Genomic DNA, 19,506 nt, shown 5'->3' with positions numbered 1-19,506 from the left:
TTTTACTAATTTTGTTAACTTGAAGAACAAGATCAATGTGAAGCAATGCTACTATCAAAATACTAGAATTCTTGATTGACAACGTATTTCTCGAGTTTTAGGGGCATATTATTGAACAAGTAAATTGGCATTCTAGTGCAAACATTATTGCTATCTGCTGACTGATTGTTTTGAAGAAAAATGCTGGTGTGTATATTGCCACGCACTTAGTGATTACCTTCCAAAGGTACATCCAAACATACTTGTGTCAGACATTTGTTGTACAGAGAAATTACGACATGACAACAGACATATGGTAGATATATAAATATTTATGCAATAGATGGAGAGAACAGTCAGATTAAATACCTCGAGATATATGGAATAGACGAGAACATATCCTGCTCACGTATCGATCTACAAATACCAATTTAAAATTAGGAAGTTGTTCTTTTTGGGAAGTTATATTATACAAGGAATAAGAGCAAAATACAATACGATAATGTAGCTTGTATTTAACATAATTTTTGTAGCTTTTGAAGTGCAGGTGGTCGTGAATTGGACACTCCCATCATGAAGGTCATGCATACTAGAAGGAAAACGTGTGATTCGATCTTCTAACACTTCATCAGTTGTTCCAGTCACACGAATAGCAAAAGGTACATCAATAACATCCACACCTTGCAAGAAGAAATTAAAGCTCTGTCTAGGGAGATCGATCCAGGTGTCTTGTCCATCTGGCTTTATGGCAATAGATTTAATTGGTACACGATGATCGACAATTTGAATTGCAAACCACCATTTTGAGCTACCATCTTTAAATTTGTATTTGATGTTTCCATCAACGACACATTCTACCACTTTCCATTCTATATCTATTCTTCCATCTTCGAGATTGCCCAGTTGAGTAAATGCATCTGTGCTCAGATTTATATCACCCTCTGGACAACCGGCACATAGGTCAATTATTTGTATGAAAACCGTATCACCCTGTGGTCCAGTTACCTCAACACATTCACCACATGCCTAGAATAAATCATAAAATTGTCTTAAAGGGCGGTGGTCGTCGTGCAGCGCCTGTTCCAATTCCATGTAAACAAACAGTGTTTAACATTGATTGTACTCGAGTTTTGTGCGTCGCTATAAGTTACACATCGAAAAGGAAGCGGCGCAGCGACCATGTACCACCTCTACAATATGTTAAATGTTACGTCATGTAAACGTCATAAGATAGACTGGATGAAATACAGACATATTCATTCAATTGACTCTGTTCGGTATATGTCTTCCAGTTTAGATTTTACCTGAGATTCGTCCCATAATGCAGCTGTCATTGCTCCGATCATTAGGTCACCGCCAGTATTAATCATACAGGCTCCACTTCCAGCTGCCGCGGTGGTCGCACCATAGTAGAAGGTAGCTTCTCCGGAATATGTGCGTTCATCGATTGTACAGTCATAATTATCTGAATATCACAAAATATGGAAAAAAAAGCTTAATTTCTCCGCACAGTAAAAATGGTAAAGATGGCTATAACATTAGAACATATAATTTGTTTAGCCTTTGAAGAATTGTGAGTAAATTTCGGCTTAGTGATCATAATTTAGAAATTGAAAGAGGCAGACGACAACGACCAAACATTCTCGCGGAAGAGCGATTGTGTAAAAAAAATGTCATGATACAAATTCAGACAAACAACATTTTATCCTAGACTTCGAATTTTTTGGCAAAGAAAGAGGGGAGCTGTTTCAAGAAAAAGAAATTAAAAATAAATCAAGTAAAACAGACAATTTGATTAAAATACTGACATGCTTTATACCCCTTGCAAAGTTTCTAAATAAAACAAAACAGAAATTAAGTATATGTAAGTTATCACCCCCACAGTGGGATAATCCTGTAATTAACATTTATTTTTTCCTATTAAACTTTTAACATCTCTTAATTTTATTTGTTATCTTAATATAGTTTAGTTTATTTAGTTTAGTTTAGCTGCTGTATTTTTTCGATTTGAATTTGATTTTATACTGATAGTACAGAAGTGTAATAAAGTTATTGTTATTAATAATATCGTCAGTATTTTTTTAGGTTGGAACGAATCGTGTTGCCAGTCTGGTGGTTGTTGTCCCTATGTAGATAGTTTAAGCTTTTACCATCCCGAGGTTACCACTACCCAAAATTTACATCATTGTTTAAGAATGTCTTTTTCCGACGACAGTTCCTTTTAAATGTAACGTTTCTATAGGTCGCACCCTCTAGCGGTGACGGTGAAGCGCTTTGTCAACACAAGTATTTCCGCTTGTCTGTGTAATCATTCGTCATTTAGAAAATACTAAATCGCGAAAAGGCTGAATGTGTTATTGTCAGTCAACCAAAGATCGAAAGGACTTTGTAAACGGTGTTTCTTACAACCATTAAATTACGTCACAGGGGCACTTCATTGATAGAGGGCGTCTATATTGCATGTTGCTGCTGTATACTAGTATAACCCAGAGTTATGGGGGAACCAGAATTGTAATTGCATATTACAGAGTATGACATGGTGGGAGTGTATACAAATGTTTTGCTGAGCATGCAGCCGCTTTGCTGGCGTTGCTTGTGTATATATTCGGTAGCGTCGCTTAAGTGTGGGCTTCGATTGACAAACCTCATTGCCGGTGCTGAACGTCACTTACATGACACGTACATTGCAATTGTTGACCTGTGACTGTGATGACGCATTGATTAGGAAAAACGGAAAAAAGGACCGAAGCATGCGCACTGCGTACACAATATGCTAATGATCATTAACGAGGTCATGATGATGTAAGCTACACACACAGTAACGGTAGGATACAAGTAATATTTCGGGGCAGTGGGCTAAATGCGGTCGTGGGGACTCGGGTTCGATAACAAAATACCCAGCTCAGTGTTGCATGTAAAGTTAGAATGTTGTATTAACGCTGAACAAGCAAAAACACAATCGTAATTATCGCTACTTGGATACAGTAATACACAGTAATGTGTCACGTAAAGCAGTTATTTCTCAATAAAAGTCTCAATAAAAAGTAGAAAATACAATTACCAGTATTCTGTAATGTGCTATGAAAATGTATTACAATATACTACTCATTACGTTGTTACTATAATGACTAACAGGAATATCTATGCACAGTAATGTATAGTGCCACTAACTGCTACAACCATATAGGCCAACACATCAGTACAGAGTACTGAAGAGAATGTATGGCATACACAGTAATCCTAACTTACTCAATACAAAGGGCTACCACATACACAATACAGTATTTACTAACTAGAAACACTAAGTGCAGATAGATACTACGTAATAGGTACTAAGGCTATGAATGCCTGAGTATTCCCTCAGTACATAGAAGTATATACTAGTAACAACAGAGATCAGCACTCGGATACTAAATACAGGTAAAATAAAAGGAAAATACTTCAAAGTTACTATAATTGAAAAGATTACTAAATACAACAGTATGCATTAGCTCAACTGTAAAATACTAAGACTATCGTAATGCAACGTATGCTCTCAAATAATACACAACCAATGCAGTCATCTACAATACCGTAACAGTAGGGAAGTACAAATAATTCCCACACAATCACTGAAATAGTATATTCACAGGTTTATATAAACAGAAAATAGTTAAGTATTCAATAATAAAATATTGTTTGAGTTCAACTACTGAATACTAAAGACATCCAAAATACAAAATGTTTTAAACATGCAAAGCAGACCAAAGTTCCAAATCATGCATGTAACACTACAAGTATCAACTATAACAATAAGATACCTCAGAAATAGTTTGGTTTAAGTGAATACCAAAATGACACAATTTAAGGTAATTATTCAGTAATATCACTCACCAGAATGGTAGTCACAATATGTATGTATAGTAAAATACACAAATCCAGGTAAAGTACTCTGGACTAAATAAATGTATACGACACAAAATAATTATCGGTAAAGAAATATCATGCAAAATGCAAACTACACACTGGCTTACGCAATGCCAGAGCAGGCGAATTACACTAAATGCAGACTAACGTTATAGAAAATAATAAGTTTGATCACAACGTAGGTCCGGGAAAGGCACAACAGTAAAATGTCACAGTCAATTTATGCACTTTCTACTTGATGCTGAATGTCACACGAATCAAAGTTTGGTAGATGTCTGGGACGGTAAACAAGTCAGTCCAACTGGATGACGACAACAGAAAGTCACGTGATACGAATGGCGGGAATTTCCACAACGAAGAACAGTCTTTACTTTAGTTGAAATCTCGACGGGACAACATAATTGGTCGAGTCGATCTACTGGAAACAGTTAATACTGGCGTACAGAACTCAAAATGTCAACGATTGTACTCACAGGAACCTGGATACTTGGTTCAACCACAGGGAGCCCAGGAACTATAATCAACTGTAGTACGCAGTCTCTATGAGCGGGGGGGGGGGGGGGGGGTATCGGCTGGTATCTAGTCTATTTCTTACACTAGATACCAGCCGATACCCCCCCCCCCCCCCGCTCATAGAGACTGCGTACTACAGTTGATTATAGTTCCTGGGCTCCCTGTGGTTCAACCACGGTTTCGTTCAACACAATGGCAACAGCAGACTGCAACCTCTGCGGTCGATCCACACAACCACAACTTTCGGAAAAGACTTCTGCCAGCCACTAAATTCCACGCAAACACGATTTCGCCTGTCCCAAGCGTTCCACAACATCCATAACCACTTTAGTTCGGACTTTGGAAGGTATTAAGTCGATTTAACAGGAAAATCGACTTGCCCACACAGACAGAAACAATTCGAACATGACACACTAAACCGCCATGTTGACCGACACCTCGACGCACAGACTTAAGCATAAACAAAGTTATTCGCACACCATACTATAGATGGCGCTCTCACTATAGACCGCCACAATGACGTAGACGTAACTGATGAATATTATTAAAGTGCAATTATTAAGGTAGCAGAATAGTTTTTTGGGCACTTTTCACATTTTTTTTTGAAAATCACACGAATAGCTCCCTAAGGCATGCTACATACATGGGTGTATTTATTTTATTGAAAAAAAAATATCTTGTACAAGTAAACTGATTTTTTTCTAGTGTGCAAACAAATGGCCAAGTTTTTGTTTATCCAGTCACCGTCCCTCAACATGTGTTGAGGGACGGTGATCCAGTGTACACCCAACTAGTGCATCTCATTAATATGCATGGTTTACAAACATAACTGAACTGAGGGTAAATAGTTTTAAGTTGGGCCACTTTCTTTATTTGCTATTTACAAACAACTGATAAGATATCTGTTTGTAGTTTGAGGGACGGTGTTTACACACAGCTGATAAGATGTGTGCACTGCTGCCTTTCTAGACAGGAAGTACAGCAAAGACAAAACAATCGCTTTAGAAACAACAAATTTTGAATAATCAAAAAAGTACATGAATGTACCACTTCAATGTAATTATATGTTAACAGAATAAAAACTTACAAAAAAATTTCTGTAATATTTTTTTCTTGGCTTTGTCATTGAAAGGTGTCTGACCACGGGGTTACTTTCTTAGTCCAGAAGTAATGCAGTTACATTGGGAGGGGGCTCCCTTTTACAAAATATGGTTGCAAACAATAAAATACGGCCATCTGTGGTGGCTATGCATTGCATGAAAATTCAGGCCACAAACTACATGTAAAGGTTGATCAATGATAAGAATATGCTTGGACCTGGTTTATATAATCCATTTTTCAGAGGAGTTTTCACCAAGTAGGCATACTTGCATGCTTAGGTTTTTCTAAATTCGTAAATTATGTTACATGTAATAAATCTGTCTGATAAATACTTGTTTGTTTTATCTAATGTACTCATGCGAACAAAATGCACGGCAACGAAATAGTAGCGTGCCCCCCCCCCCCCCCCCCCGGCCGACGTCTTGACATCGGATAGTGGACCAGTGTTTCACGCAAGGCAAGGGTTGACTTTTTCGTACGACTTCGGTAAAAAATAAAAGGATCATCTAAAATCTAGGTAGTTTTTATAGATGATAACTGTGAGTCCGGTTACAATTAAATTTTGAAGAGATTCATTTACAAGTATAAGACCTGAGGTTACACGGGGTTTGATTTTTAATAGCACAGGAAATGCTACATGCCGGCATACATCACTGGGTCACATTTTACAATTATTATCAGTAATTCTTTAGTTTAGTTGTCATTCACTAATTATGGACGGGATAGTAAGCACGCGAAAATTTCCAAGAAAAAGAAAGCGAGGAAGAAAGAAGAAAAACATCAAAAGAATGATCACTCCTGTCAAAAAAGATTGTGAAAAAGACGATGCTGGGTTCGTACAGAACGGATTTCCCCGTCGAAACCAGTGTCAGCCATGAAGTGGGCGAAGAAAGTTTTACCGTGACACTGGGAGTCCGATGAATCAGACTTCGATATAGTGGGTGATACTCCTGTTCAAAACGTTCGAGGGATGTCTGTATCTCGCAGGAAAATATTGTTAACTTCCGACGTAGAAGAAGAAAGTGAGAGTGAATGTCACGGCCGATCGTTTGAAGACGGCGAGATTCGACTCGTTGACATGTCACTGTTGAATGGCGCCCTAGAAAAAGAGATTTGTCAATTTTGCAAAGTAGGCAATATCTCAATAGTGGAGCGCAGGCGTTACGGTCTAGGCAGTTGTATTCGATCGAAACTGAGCCAGCCTAGCTTCCCGTCATCTCGAAAGAAGGGAGCAGTTTTCTAAATAAATAAAAACTCCACAGCGTGAAAGAAAACGGCCAAAAAACAAAGTTTTTCACAGATATAAATGTCGGTTCATGATTTCTCTCGAAAACAACTTTCAAAGCATTTTATTTACAATTAGCCCATGTAAATTTTGCTGCTGAAACGGGAGTTAACGTTGATTGAAGTTTGAAATCATAAAAGTGCCGATTTCTCGGTGTTCGGTTTTTGGCAATTACCGTTGGCCTAATTTTAAACGGCGTTTCAGTGAATAGCGCTACGATGTCGCCGTTTAGCTTTTCTTACTCTTTGATATGTTGGCTTCATATCCGTATTTGCATATTTGCAAAATTCTATTGCGTTTTTTCACAAACCTCGCGCAAACCAATGGTATACTCTAACTTTAACACCAAAAAACGTGCTGGAAATTTGTGATTTTCGGAAAGAAAAAAAAAACTTAATGCAAAAAATAGAAATACGGATTTAAACTTCATATCCTTTGCTTCAAAACAGTGTAAAGTTTTTGATCGCATGAATGACTGTAGAGATGACAATTAAAATTTTATTCACGTTAGTTAAATTATCAGCCCCGCTGATTTTCAGAATCACGTGACGCTAAAACAAACACAATGTTCACAAAATATTAATAATAGGAAAATACAAGTCAAGAGCTTTCCAAACATATATAGATTATATGGTTTCTTGTAAAATTTATTCCGATTATAGGTGTTTACATTTTTCATGCAAAAAAACTATCCTGCTACCTTAATAGAAAGCATTTATTATGAAACGCCGGAATCACGTATATTCGATTTTGATCCCAACTCTGTCTATCGCGGTAATTTGAAGACTGTACACGCTTTCTATCATACTAAACTGGTCACAAAAAATTAACAATTGTTTCTGGCCTTTACACTCAACAAGCTACAATAGGTTTCGATGGTATACAGCGCTACTAGTGGCTGTTATGCGTCTAGCACAATATTTGTGTTACTATAAATTTCTAATAAATAGGAACATTTCACCAAAATATCAACTCACCTCTACAGTTTCCAAATTGTCCAGTACCCTCAATCAGTTCATCACTTTGAATAGCATCGATGTTATCCGTCACAACATAGCCGTTAACCGACGTCAACCTCAACTCAAACGGTGCTTCAATTGTAGAGATAGAAGTGGGTTTCATGAAGAAATTAGTGTTACTCCGTTCCAGGTCAATCCATGCATTAGTTCTCCTTTGTCTTAATTCCATTCTGGCCACGGGATATTTATGATTGATTGCCTGTATTCCAAACCACCATTTTGAACTCCCATCAAGGAACTAGAAATAAAATCAAGGCATATAATACATAGGGTTTGTATGTCGAAGGAAACTACGTGATTTATTCCTTTGAATATGATATTCTCTTTTAAGGAGACTGTAACGAAGACAAATATGCGGTTTGAATAACTATGTTGAATTTGTTTTTAATTCATATATTCACGCGTTGTACTCTGGGTGCACTTCTTAAATTACTTTTTAGTCACACCCCCCTTAAAATAAATTAAAATTCATTCTAACGCAAAATTAACTCAGAATACCTCTATCGTGGATGCTTATCCACGTGTGTGTTTCTCGATTCAATTATATTTGTTGTTGTTTAATTATAGTTATTATTTTTCATTCGTATTTACTTTGTATCGATAGACAACCATTTTCTGTATTTGTTCGTTTTGGTTTCATTCGATTCCAAGCATTATTCTCTGAGTTATGTCTGTTAGAAGCCGTTTCATGCTTCATTTCACCTCACAATATATGTATTCCTATGACAAAGAAGCACAAATCAATTTATTGTAAGCCATTTACGTAATGTTCACAAACATGGCTTTATCACAGCGAACGCAAGAGAAGTCGCAACTTTGTAGCGGATTAAGCCGAAATGTTTATTCTATAGTGACCTTCTCACATGGCACACCAATCATAGCGTTTTTCCTCCAATTTTAAAATCCGCGGTGTAATCCTATTAACCCTATATAAAGGGTGTTTTAGTGCATGTTTAGTGTGGACTGTTCTAATTGTACTTTGATGCCAGACTTGTCTTCCGAAATAAACGACGTATTACAGTCTACCATAGTCTTTTGTGTTACCATTACACAATCACAGTGCTCACAGTTTTTTGGACCTGATCGAATGTGTGCGATAGACAGCCACAACCTCTTTAATTTTTTTCATTTGCATATGTTTTGTATGCTGCGTGAGTCACAATGTCATATCTTCGTTTGTATGGGATATGTCACTCATATATTCTCCTGTTCATTTTAACAGAACATTGATTCACCAATGTTATAAGTTGTATGTGGTATATAGCAACATTTTCGAATGATACCATTACGAACTTAAAACATAAAATAAAATTGTATGTGGTTTATAGCATCATTTTCGAACGATACCATTACGAACTTAAAACATAAAATTGCTAATGAGCTGAAAGATTAATCTATATATATATATATATATATAAATATATAATATATACCCACCCTATAATTGATATTTCCTTCTATGTCACAGGTTACAACTCTCCAGGTAACGTCAATCGACCCAAAACTCACATCAGATTCGAGGATCCTGAAAGATTCCTGACTTAAATTTAAACCATTTTCTTCACACCCACACATGTCTATGACGCTGACCACAACACTATTCCCATGAGGTCCAGTGACCTCAATACATTCCCCGCAAACCTGTATGATGAGCACGATAATAACATAGATGAGCTTAATGATATTCTCTGAACAATCACTAGATTGATGGTGTCAGATTTGATAATAATTGCACGTGTTACCCAGAGCAGAATTCATTTCATATTTTCGTAGAAGTAGGATGCATTCTACTGGGCGTCGTCAACAAGTTAGTTTGGGAAAAATAGCTTATTACATTAGCAGCGTTTTATATCTGTCAGTCAATCAACGTCGTGTCATGGTCACCCACTGACCGGAATCAAGACCGTTGTGGGCAGGACTCACGAAAGAATGGAACGATGACCAGGATAGATAATAGCATGGAGGGCCTACATGGTACAACTCAATAAATTACGTCACTGTTCTTGAATTGACTTGAGCTGTTTAAATCACTATAACTGTCTATGTCTCTTGGAATGAACATTGGTATCATTCAATACATGAACTCAATAATTCGTGCCCCCTAGCGACGAAGCTTTCTCTGACGAAAATAAGTGTATCGAACTAAAACTGGGGATCAAACCCAACACAGTTGAGGGTCTGATGCTGTCCGGCCAGCGAGGGCACCACTCACGTCTAAGGGGCCATTGAAATCATCAATATTTCTTATACCTATCCGGTCGTGAAAAGAACAAGAGAATCGGATTCCGACGAAAGACACAGCCCATAGTTGTTGGCTGGACATTTCTTACACCACAGATACACAGATAGAGCGACTGTAGTTTCATTCAGCTGCAAAACGATGCATTGTATTTGTTCTCTCATTCTCTTTCGTCTGACAAGGTCGCGTGGGTTGCGCCCTCTGTGGTGCTTCAAACCCAGCACATCGTGGCGTTAGTATAGTCTCATACCGTTCGATTGGCGAGGGCACCACTCACGCCTACATGTTAGGCTAATTCTCTCTTGGATTAGGATTAGTGCTTAGGACACTTACAGTGTAGGCCTAGTTCGTCACCGTTTCGTCCACTTGAAACAGAGGTTCTCGGGCTTTTGTTGTAAATTCGGTCATGATATTCTATTTATAAGTTCTTTTTAAGTGTTTACAAAGTCGTGTATGCGGTGGGTAAAGTCCTTCGGGTTTTTTTTCATTTCAGCTATGGCGAACAATAAAGATTCTCTGTTGTAAATGGGCGGAGTGGACAGGCTAATCGCAAATATTTACCGTTGTATTCGTAAAAAGTACCTGCGTGTTGGGAGAATGAGAATGAGCTCTAAAAAGAACTAGATGACGTTCGTTCATCAAAGAGGCACGCTTAGAAAAAAATAATGGCTTCCCAGCTTCGAGCCTTAGACAAATGGTTTTATTGTCCATAGAAATCGAATGTATGGGGTGTAGAGAGCAATTTTAATTTGGTGAAAAGTAGTTAGGGCCATCAAATACATCCCGAAAAATGTCGGGGAGCGTCGCCCCTCCAAAATCAAGCTGAAACCCTTTTTGTCAGCAAAATGTGCCCCTCAAAATACAGAAATAGCGTTTCAGAGGGTATAGATTTCAAATTTTGTAAGGGGAGCATGCCCCGGACTCCCTGGTAAGGTCGCGTCTTCGGCCACAGGGAGTTGGACAAACTTATGTATTTTAATAAATTATTAAATAATAAAATGTTATATAACTTTTCTTTTACCCCCCTTCCTGGTATCGATTTCAAGTAATCACTGATCTTTGTTTATACCACTCTTTCCTTCATCACAACTTTATTACGCGCTAATGTTATATGCAAATTTTAACGCGCGATGTAGACACACCCTATTATAGGGATATTTTACTATAATAGGGTAAGTATTTCCCTAGGACATTTTCTCCACTTCAGCTACGGTGAACAAAGAAGATCGACCGATGAACGGAATGGACAGGCTAATAGCAAATGTTGTCATTCTGTATAACCACAGTCAGTCCGGTCCCTCTATCATGTGGTATAACTAATTTGACTAACGTACGTACACACCCAATGTTGATGCGCTGGGTGAACTAGAATAGGTTTGGTGATTTCAAAAGAAGTCCTTGCGGGTTACTGATTTCAGTAAATAATACATGTATTTTATCCGAGAATAACAATCGCCTATAGCCTCGTTCGTTAGTTGGCAAGTAACGAGCGTTTCATGCATACTCAACGATGTGTTTTTTTAGAGACAGGCAACAGTAGCTTTCTCTCATTCTAAGAGGTGTGTTGTTAAATATCGGGATCTGATTAAGGAATGGGAATCACACAGATGAACTGCATTATTTATTTATGTCATCGAGATCGGTTATTCATGTACGTGTATGTAACTCAAAACCACAAACGGAACAGATGGAATCACTTACCTGCGAATTCTCGTAATTTTCACCAGCCATCCCGACAACCATCGGGTCGTCCGAAGCAAGCATACAAGCCCCATTACCAGCCATGGCAGGCGCCGCGTGGAAATAAGTTGCCCGTCCCTGGAACTGCGGTCCATCCAATGATTCTTCACACATAGGCTCTGCAACGCTCATCGTGGCCAGGGACATAATCACTGCCGCCAGAAACATGATTACGAATGTGTCAACTCACAGTGAGTTCTTCGAGTCAGTTTGGAGCACAATAAAAAAATACCTTTGTTTATCTACCCAAACGATATAACCACTCTTTAAACGGGATCGTGACACGATCGATGGGAGCTTTCATACTTGAATTCGCGAAACGTCATGTGTGAAGTTTGCGTCCTCGGTTGAAACAAATCAACGTTACCATTTAACTACCAAGAGGGAGTATCTAATGTGCCCCATATATACAATTGGTCGGCTATTTTAAAATCGCCAGGCAACCCAACCTTCAACTTTCAGATATGACCCGGAAGTACAACATGCAAGGGATACCATGCCTACGAAGTCGGGTAATCCCCGTGTTTGCTGAATAGAACATAAGAACTGGTGATGGTTCTGAACCATCACTACCTCAGCATAATGACTGTTGTGTAAAGCAAGGGAATGTAAAGGGGAGTGTATTGTACTTTTACCTCTGTGTAATTTACAATATACTAGTATCTGTCAAGGACAATATGGGGATTGACTTAATTGACCGGTAGAAGCAAGGCTGGCCAAATTTTGCGAAATAGAAGTTAGTTTGAATTACCAGACACGCAATAGACACACTGTGGGATATCGAAATATGGATGATAAACAGCAAGTGATATTTCCAGAGATATAGTTGGGATTGAAGCAAAGAAGTGGTCTATTAATCTATGAAACACACTCATACATATCCGTGCATATCATCCTGTCTTATTGTGTGTGGGGCAAAGCTCTCATGCACACAATCATAATAACTGGAAATGTTTTTCTCCCTGTAGGAAACTGTTTCTCAACTTGTCTCTTTATTTGGTTTCAAACCGTGTTCAAGATTGCTATCCCCATATAAATTATAAATTACTCTTACTACTTTTACATTATCACGCCGCCTCACATAACAAAGAAAATCGTCCAGATGAATCCAGACACGTACCAGGCCAAGTAAAAGCATTCTATGAGACCTAAAGCAATATAGAGTCATCCATAGTAGACGCGACCACAAGTCGGCGACAGCGAGATTCGAAAGCAAACTGTTTAGTCAAAACCCAAGCAGTTACCCAATTCGCTAGCGAGTTTGCAAATTGGCTGCCCCAATACGTCTGATACTTGCTTATAACAAAACCACGATCATTTATAAAAAGCACAGTGCTGAGATTCACTTCGAGTATACCTGAAACAAAATCTTACATTTACACATGAGTCGTCAAAACATACAATTTGGTGACAGTTGGGAATGATACCAAGATTTGACAATTCCATGAGAACATCACAATGTTCTTTTAACACATGAAACGGATGTGCATTGGTCGAATTTTTGTATAGTTTCAAGCACCCGTATATATTTTGACAATAAATCCCTCATTCACACTGTACAAATACAAACAATACATTAAACAGGATTAATACTTCCTGACAGTAACATGTAAATCTTGTATAAACCCAATGAAAATTACGGAGTTACGGCGAATACTAGCGAGTCATCCATCTAAAAATGTCATTACTGTGGCCAATGACATTGAACTTTGCTCTTCCATAAAGCAGCAGTTTCCATCTTCAAATAATCAAAATACCCTTGATACCCTGCCGAAGCATGTCTATTGTTTCTCGTTTTCTCAATTTCTCAAAATAAACGTCTCAGGGTTGTTTTGCTTACTAGAAGAACTTGTCTTTTGGCAGCATTTCTTGTATTAATTTCCATTGCACAAAAAGCAGCAAATACTGATACTGAAGCACAGAATTGGCATGATCCCCCCCCCCCCCGGCTATTCACGCAAACTGCAAATCAAGTCTTTTACCGCACTCATTCATAGTTGACACTTTGCAACCGCCTTGATGGATGATTGTGACGTATTTTGACCCCGGATTCTGACCTTGCATTCTGGCAACATTTACTGCCCTTTCATACCAATTTCCTTTCATTATTTCATCCAAATTCCGTGATATTTATTATTTAAAACCAACCTTTATTTCACAGTCACTCTAGTTTTCACTTTTCTAAAATTATTTACTGATCAAACGACTTTTCACTCCCATCATGCAATCTCCCATAGTACTTCCGCAGACACAGCGGCGAGCGCCAACATAACTACAAATAACCTCGCTCTCAGGAGCTGAGGAATGAAGTCAACCAACCTGCTTACTTGAAACATCGTACATGTATGCTTTGAATGCTGACTGGAGGCTTTGAATGAGCACAGGTTATAAGTCAGAGCGCCATTCTAACCTTATACAACCACAACTGACGACTTGTTACCAACATCTACAGTACCGTGTATCACGGTTACATCACTAAAATCAGTTAGTTCATGCCTTTACTACTACACAGTTTGGCTTTTATTCACCTATAAATTAATAAAACGAGCGTCTTCATGTTGTCAACCAATCTGATTAAAATCTGATGAAGTGTACGGCCTTTAATTATTTTGGCTATAAACTTATTTTAATTTTATTTTTTTATTACTTTTGTTATTAATGCCTTTTTATTTTTTTACTTTGATTTTGATATTTTTTAATTCCGCCCTACATACATCTGATCCGACGCCAATGCTTAATTGACCGGTAGAAGCAAGGCTGGCCAAATTTTGCGAAATAGAAGTTAGTTTGAATTACCAGACACGCAATAGACACACTGTGGGATATCGAAATATGGATGATAAACAGCAAGTGATATTTCCAGAGATATAGTTGGGATTGAAGCAAAGAAGTGGTCTATTAATCTATGAAACACACTCATACATATCCGTGCATATCATCCTGTCTTATTGTGTGTGGGGCAAAGCTCTCATGCACACAATCATAATAACTGGAAATGTTTTTCTCCCTGTAGGAAACTGTTTCTCAACTTGTCTCTTTATTTGGTTTCAAACCGTGTTCAAGATTGCTATCCCCATATAAATTATAAATTACTCTTACTACTTTTACATTATCACGCCGCCTCACATAACAAAGAAAATCGTCCAGATGAATCCAGACACGTACCAGGCCAAGTAAAAGCATTCTATGAGACCTAAAGCAATATAGAGTCATCCATAGTAGACGCGACCACAAGTCGGCGACAGCGAGATTCGAAAGCAAACTGTTTAGTCAAAACCCAAGCAGTTACCCAATTCGCTAGCGAGTTTGCAAATTGGCTGCCCCAATACGTCTGATACTTGCTTATAACAAAACCACGATCATTTATAAAAAGCACAGTGCTGAGATTCACTTCGAGTATACCTGAAACAAAATCTTACATTTACACATGAGTCGTCAAAACATACAATTTGGTGACAGTTGGGAATGATACCAAGATTTGACAATTCCATGAGAACATCACAATGTTCTTTTAACACATGAAACGGATGTGCATTGGTCGAATTTTTGTATAGTTTCAAGCACCCGTATATATTTTGACAATAAATCCCTCATTCACACTGTACAAATACAAACAATACATTAAACAGGATTAATACTTCCTGACAGTAACATGTAAATCTTGTATAAACCCAATGAAAATTACGGAGTTACGGCGAATACTAGCGAGTCATCCATCTAAAAATGTCATTACTGTGGCCAATGACATTGAACTTTGCTCTTCCATAAAGCAGCAGTTTCCATCTTCAAATAATCAAAATACCCTTGATACCCTGCCGAAGCATGTCTATTGTTTCTCGTTTTCTCAATTTCTCAAAATAAACGTCTCAGGGTTGTTTTGCTTACTAGAAGAACTTGTCTTTTGGCAGCATTTCTTGTATTAATTTCCATTGCACAAAAAGCAGCAAATACTGATACTGAAGCACAGAATTGGCATGATCCCCCCCCCCGGCTATTCACGCAAACTGCAAATCAAGTCTTTTACCGCACTCATTCATAGTTGACACTTTGCAACCGCCTTGATGGATGATTGTGACGTATTTTGACCCCGGATTCTGACCTTGCATTCTGGCAACATTTACTGCCCTTTCATACCAATTTCCTTTCATTATTTCATCCAAATTCCGTGATATTTATTATTTAAAACCAACCTTTATTTCACAGTCACTCTAGTTTTCACTTTTCTAAAATTATTTACTGATCAAACGACTTTTCACTCCCATCATGCAATCTCCCATAGTACTTCCGCAGACACAGCGGCGAGCGCCAACATAACTACAAATAACCTCGCTCTCAGGAGCTGAGGAATGAAGTCAACCAACCTGCTTACTTGAAACATCGTACATGTATGCTTTGAATGCTGACTGGAGGCTTTGAATGAGCACAGGTTATAAGTCAGAGCGCCATTCTAACCTTATACAACCACAACTGACGACTTGTTACCAACATCTACAGTACCGTGTATCACGGTTACATCACTAAAATCAGTTAGTTCATGCCTTTACTACTACACAGTTTGGCTTTTATTCACCTATAAATTAATAAAACGAGCGTCTTCATGTTGTCAACCAATCTGATTAAAATCTGATGAAGTGTACGGCCTTTAATTATTTTGGCTATAAACTTATTTTAATTTTATTTTTTTATTACTTTTGTTATTAATGCCTTTTTATTTTTTTACTTTGATTTTGATATTTTTTAATTCCGCCCTACATACATCTGATCCGACGCCAATGCAAGTCCCGTTCAAATCTCGCGTAAGTAACAGCCAATCACAGCCCCCCTTTTATACAGGCTGTCGGTTGCTTACTTTTCAGTGCAGCGATACTCTACGGGCAATCTTTCTGTACATTATATTTTGCCCACTTGAATAAACCATTAATAGAAAATTGCTAGTATATTTTTATTTACAAAAGAAATTCCACAGCATTTTATAATTGTTTTCATTACATTGAATATTTGTTTCACTTCCAACAAATGTGTACATTTCCTGATACATCTTCGCCAGCAAAGGTTCGTTAAAAAAATTAAATACAGACAGAAGAAAATATAAAAACAATTTTGTTGATTAAATAAATAGGATGATTATAATTATAATGTTTAAAATGATGGACGAGTCTGGAACAAGAGTTTTTTTTTTTTTTGGACGTGTCTGGACCGTGAGTCACACTGTATTCAGGAGCACCATTATAATTAGACTTGTATGCAGCACCTGCAACAAGGGGAAAACATAAAATATTACTCATTTGCAACTACTTAGTATGTTAGTAAATAGTAGTAATTTTATTTTGCTTCTCGTCAAACTTATTAAGCCTAAGTTATTGCTTAATGCAACTTGGTGACAATGGTTTACGACCATGAGTGCACAGTTTTCAGATTTTTGCACATTGAAAAATTCTGGTAGTCACCGACTCCCTCCAAATAGTTGTACAATTTATACCCAAATGAGAAGACAGAATTCAGTTAATACATGACGGATCATTTACCAATAAACACTATTTGGGAAAAAAATTATATATGAACTATTACAATTTGGTACTCGAGTACTAGATAGATAAAGCTGTGCGACATCGTATAGTAAAAACAAACCAAGTGAAGATTCAAAACCACGTGAACACATGTATCCTCCCTCGGCGGTAATAATAATACATACACTTATAATTGAAAAACAATATGTATATCTATACCATTTTAACTTCTAAACAACAACAACAACAACAACAACAACAACAACAACAACAACAACAACAACAACAATAATGTTAATTACAATAACAGCGAAAATTATATACTAGTATGCTCGTTATCGCAAAACAACGATATATACTAAGTATACTGAGTATATGCATATATATGTTATCGCAAAACGCGTATTATCACGCGTCTAGTATTCTTCTTCCCAATATTAAGTTAAAGAGCTCCGTGTTTATGTCAAGTCATTGCTCTCGATTTAAATTTAAACTCTTCATTGTACGTCACGTGTAGCAAGCTTTTAGTAAGTATACATACGAGTTTTACACCATGCCGTTATATAGTTCCCATCTAGCCGACAGATTTTTATGTAGCGGAGCAATTTTCAAGAAACCGACCGATTTTCAAGTAGCTGACCGACTTTTGTTAAAGTAGCGGACGGATTTTCATGTAGCGGACAAATTGTATATATGGGCCATCGTAGGTATCAGTCTCACCACCCATTGTTACTATTGTATTCATGTGCACGCGAATTAAACCAAGTTGAACTTGGGACTAACTAATTCAATTTAATATTTATCTGGGATCGGACCGTGATTACGTTCATTACGATGGAATCCCAGCTCAACATATTTATAAGATTTATAATCATTCTGGTCAGCAAGTCTTTCATGAATAAGCAAGAAACCTGACAAAACGGGACGTTCGAAGAGCTTCCCGATCTTCTCAGCGAGTTCGAAAACATTCTCTAAAAATCAACACTGTGTTTTCAAGAGAGGTACAAGCGGCGACTGACAAAATTGTCATAATTTGTCAAAATGTGAAAACGGCGCTCGGAGATGCGAGCGAGATTTCGCTAATGAAGTGATCACGTGATGCAGTATGCGAGAAGTAAGCGTGTGCGTGACGGAAATGAAACGTTTCATACGCGTCACAGTCCATTGACGCTGCAGTTCGGCGTCTTCTACATAATCTACATATGGGTACGAGTGGGCGTGGCATTTGTGCATGGAATGGACATAATCTACATTTGTGCATGGAATGGACATAATCAACATATGGATACGAGTGGACGTGGCATTTGTGCATGGAATGGACATAATCTACATATGGGTACGAGTGGGCGTGGCATTTGTGCATGGAATGGACATAATCTACATTTGTGCATGGAATGGACATAATCAACATATGGGTACGAGTGGGCGTGGCATTTGTGCACGGAATAGACATAATCTACATTTGTGCATGAAATAGACATAATCTACCTATGGGTACGAGTGGGCGTGGCATTTGTGCATGGAATGGACATAATCTACATATGGGTACGAGTGGGCGTGGCATTTGTGCATGGAATGGACATAATCTACATTTGTGCATGGAATGGACATAATCAACATATGGATACGAGTGGACGTGGCATTTGTGCATGGAATGGACATAATCTACATATGGGTACGAGTGGGCGTGGCATTTGTGCATGGAATGGACATAATCTACATTTGTGCATGGAATGGACATAATCTACATTTGTGCATGGAATGGACATAATCTACATATGGGTACGAGTGGGCGTGGCATTTGTGCATGGAATGGACATAATCAACATATGGATACGAGTGGACGTGGCATTTGTGCATGGAATGGACATAATCTACATTTGTGCATGGAATGGACATAATCTACATTTGTGCATGGAATGGACATAATCTACATATGGGTACGAGTGGGCGTGGCATTTGTGCATGGAATGGACATAATCAACATATGGATACGAGTGGACGTGGCATTTGTGCATGGAATGGACATAATCTACATATGGGTACGAGTGGGCGTGGCATTTGTGCATGGAATGGACATAATCTACATTTGTGCATGGAATGGACATAATCAACATATGGATACGAGTGGACGTGGCATTTGTGCATGGAATGGCCATAATCTACATATGGGTACGAGTGGGCGTGGCATTTGTGCATGGAATGGACATAATCTAC

The 19,506-nt window shown here is 38.0% G+C and overlaps 1 protein-coding gene across 2 annotated transcripts; it reads right to left on the bottom strand.

The window, feature by feature from the left end:
- Window positions 1-291: 291 nt before the first annotated feature.
- LOC102803478 (expansin-like protein 5) lies at window positions 292-12,236 on the bottom strand. Of its 2 annotated transcripts, XM_085501357.1 has the most exons (5): window positions 11,744-12,236; window positions 9,241-9,444; window positions 7,762-8,041; window positions 1,284-1,444; window positions 292-1,005 (listed from the first exon to the last, which is right to left on the bottom strand). In XM_085501357.1, the coding sequence occupies exons 1-5, from the start codon at window positions 11,948-11,950 to the stop codon at window positions 442-444; spliced, it is 1,416 nt and encodes a 471-aa protein (XP_085357483.1). In that variant the 5' UTR covers window positions 11,951-12,236; the 3' UTR covers window positions 292-441. The 2 variants fall into 2 exon arrangements, with proteins under 2 accessions (XP_085357483.1, XP_085357484.1); XM_085501358.1 differs by lacking the exon at window positions 9,241-9,444.
- Between the last annotated feature and the right edge of the window lie 7,270 nt (window positions 12,237-19,506).

The sequence above is a fragment of the Saccoglossus kowalevskii genome, chromosome 7 (assembly GCF_978046115.1).
Source record: "Saccoglossus kowalevskii chromosome 7, keSacKowa6.1, whole genome shotgun sequence".
NCBI classification, from domain to species: domain Eukaryota; kingdom Metazoa; phylum Hemichordata; class Enteropneusta; family Harrimaniidae; genus Saccoglossus; species Saccoglossus kowalevskii.
This window is presented reverse-complemented; position numbering and strand designations above follow the sequence as displayed.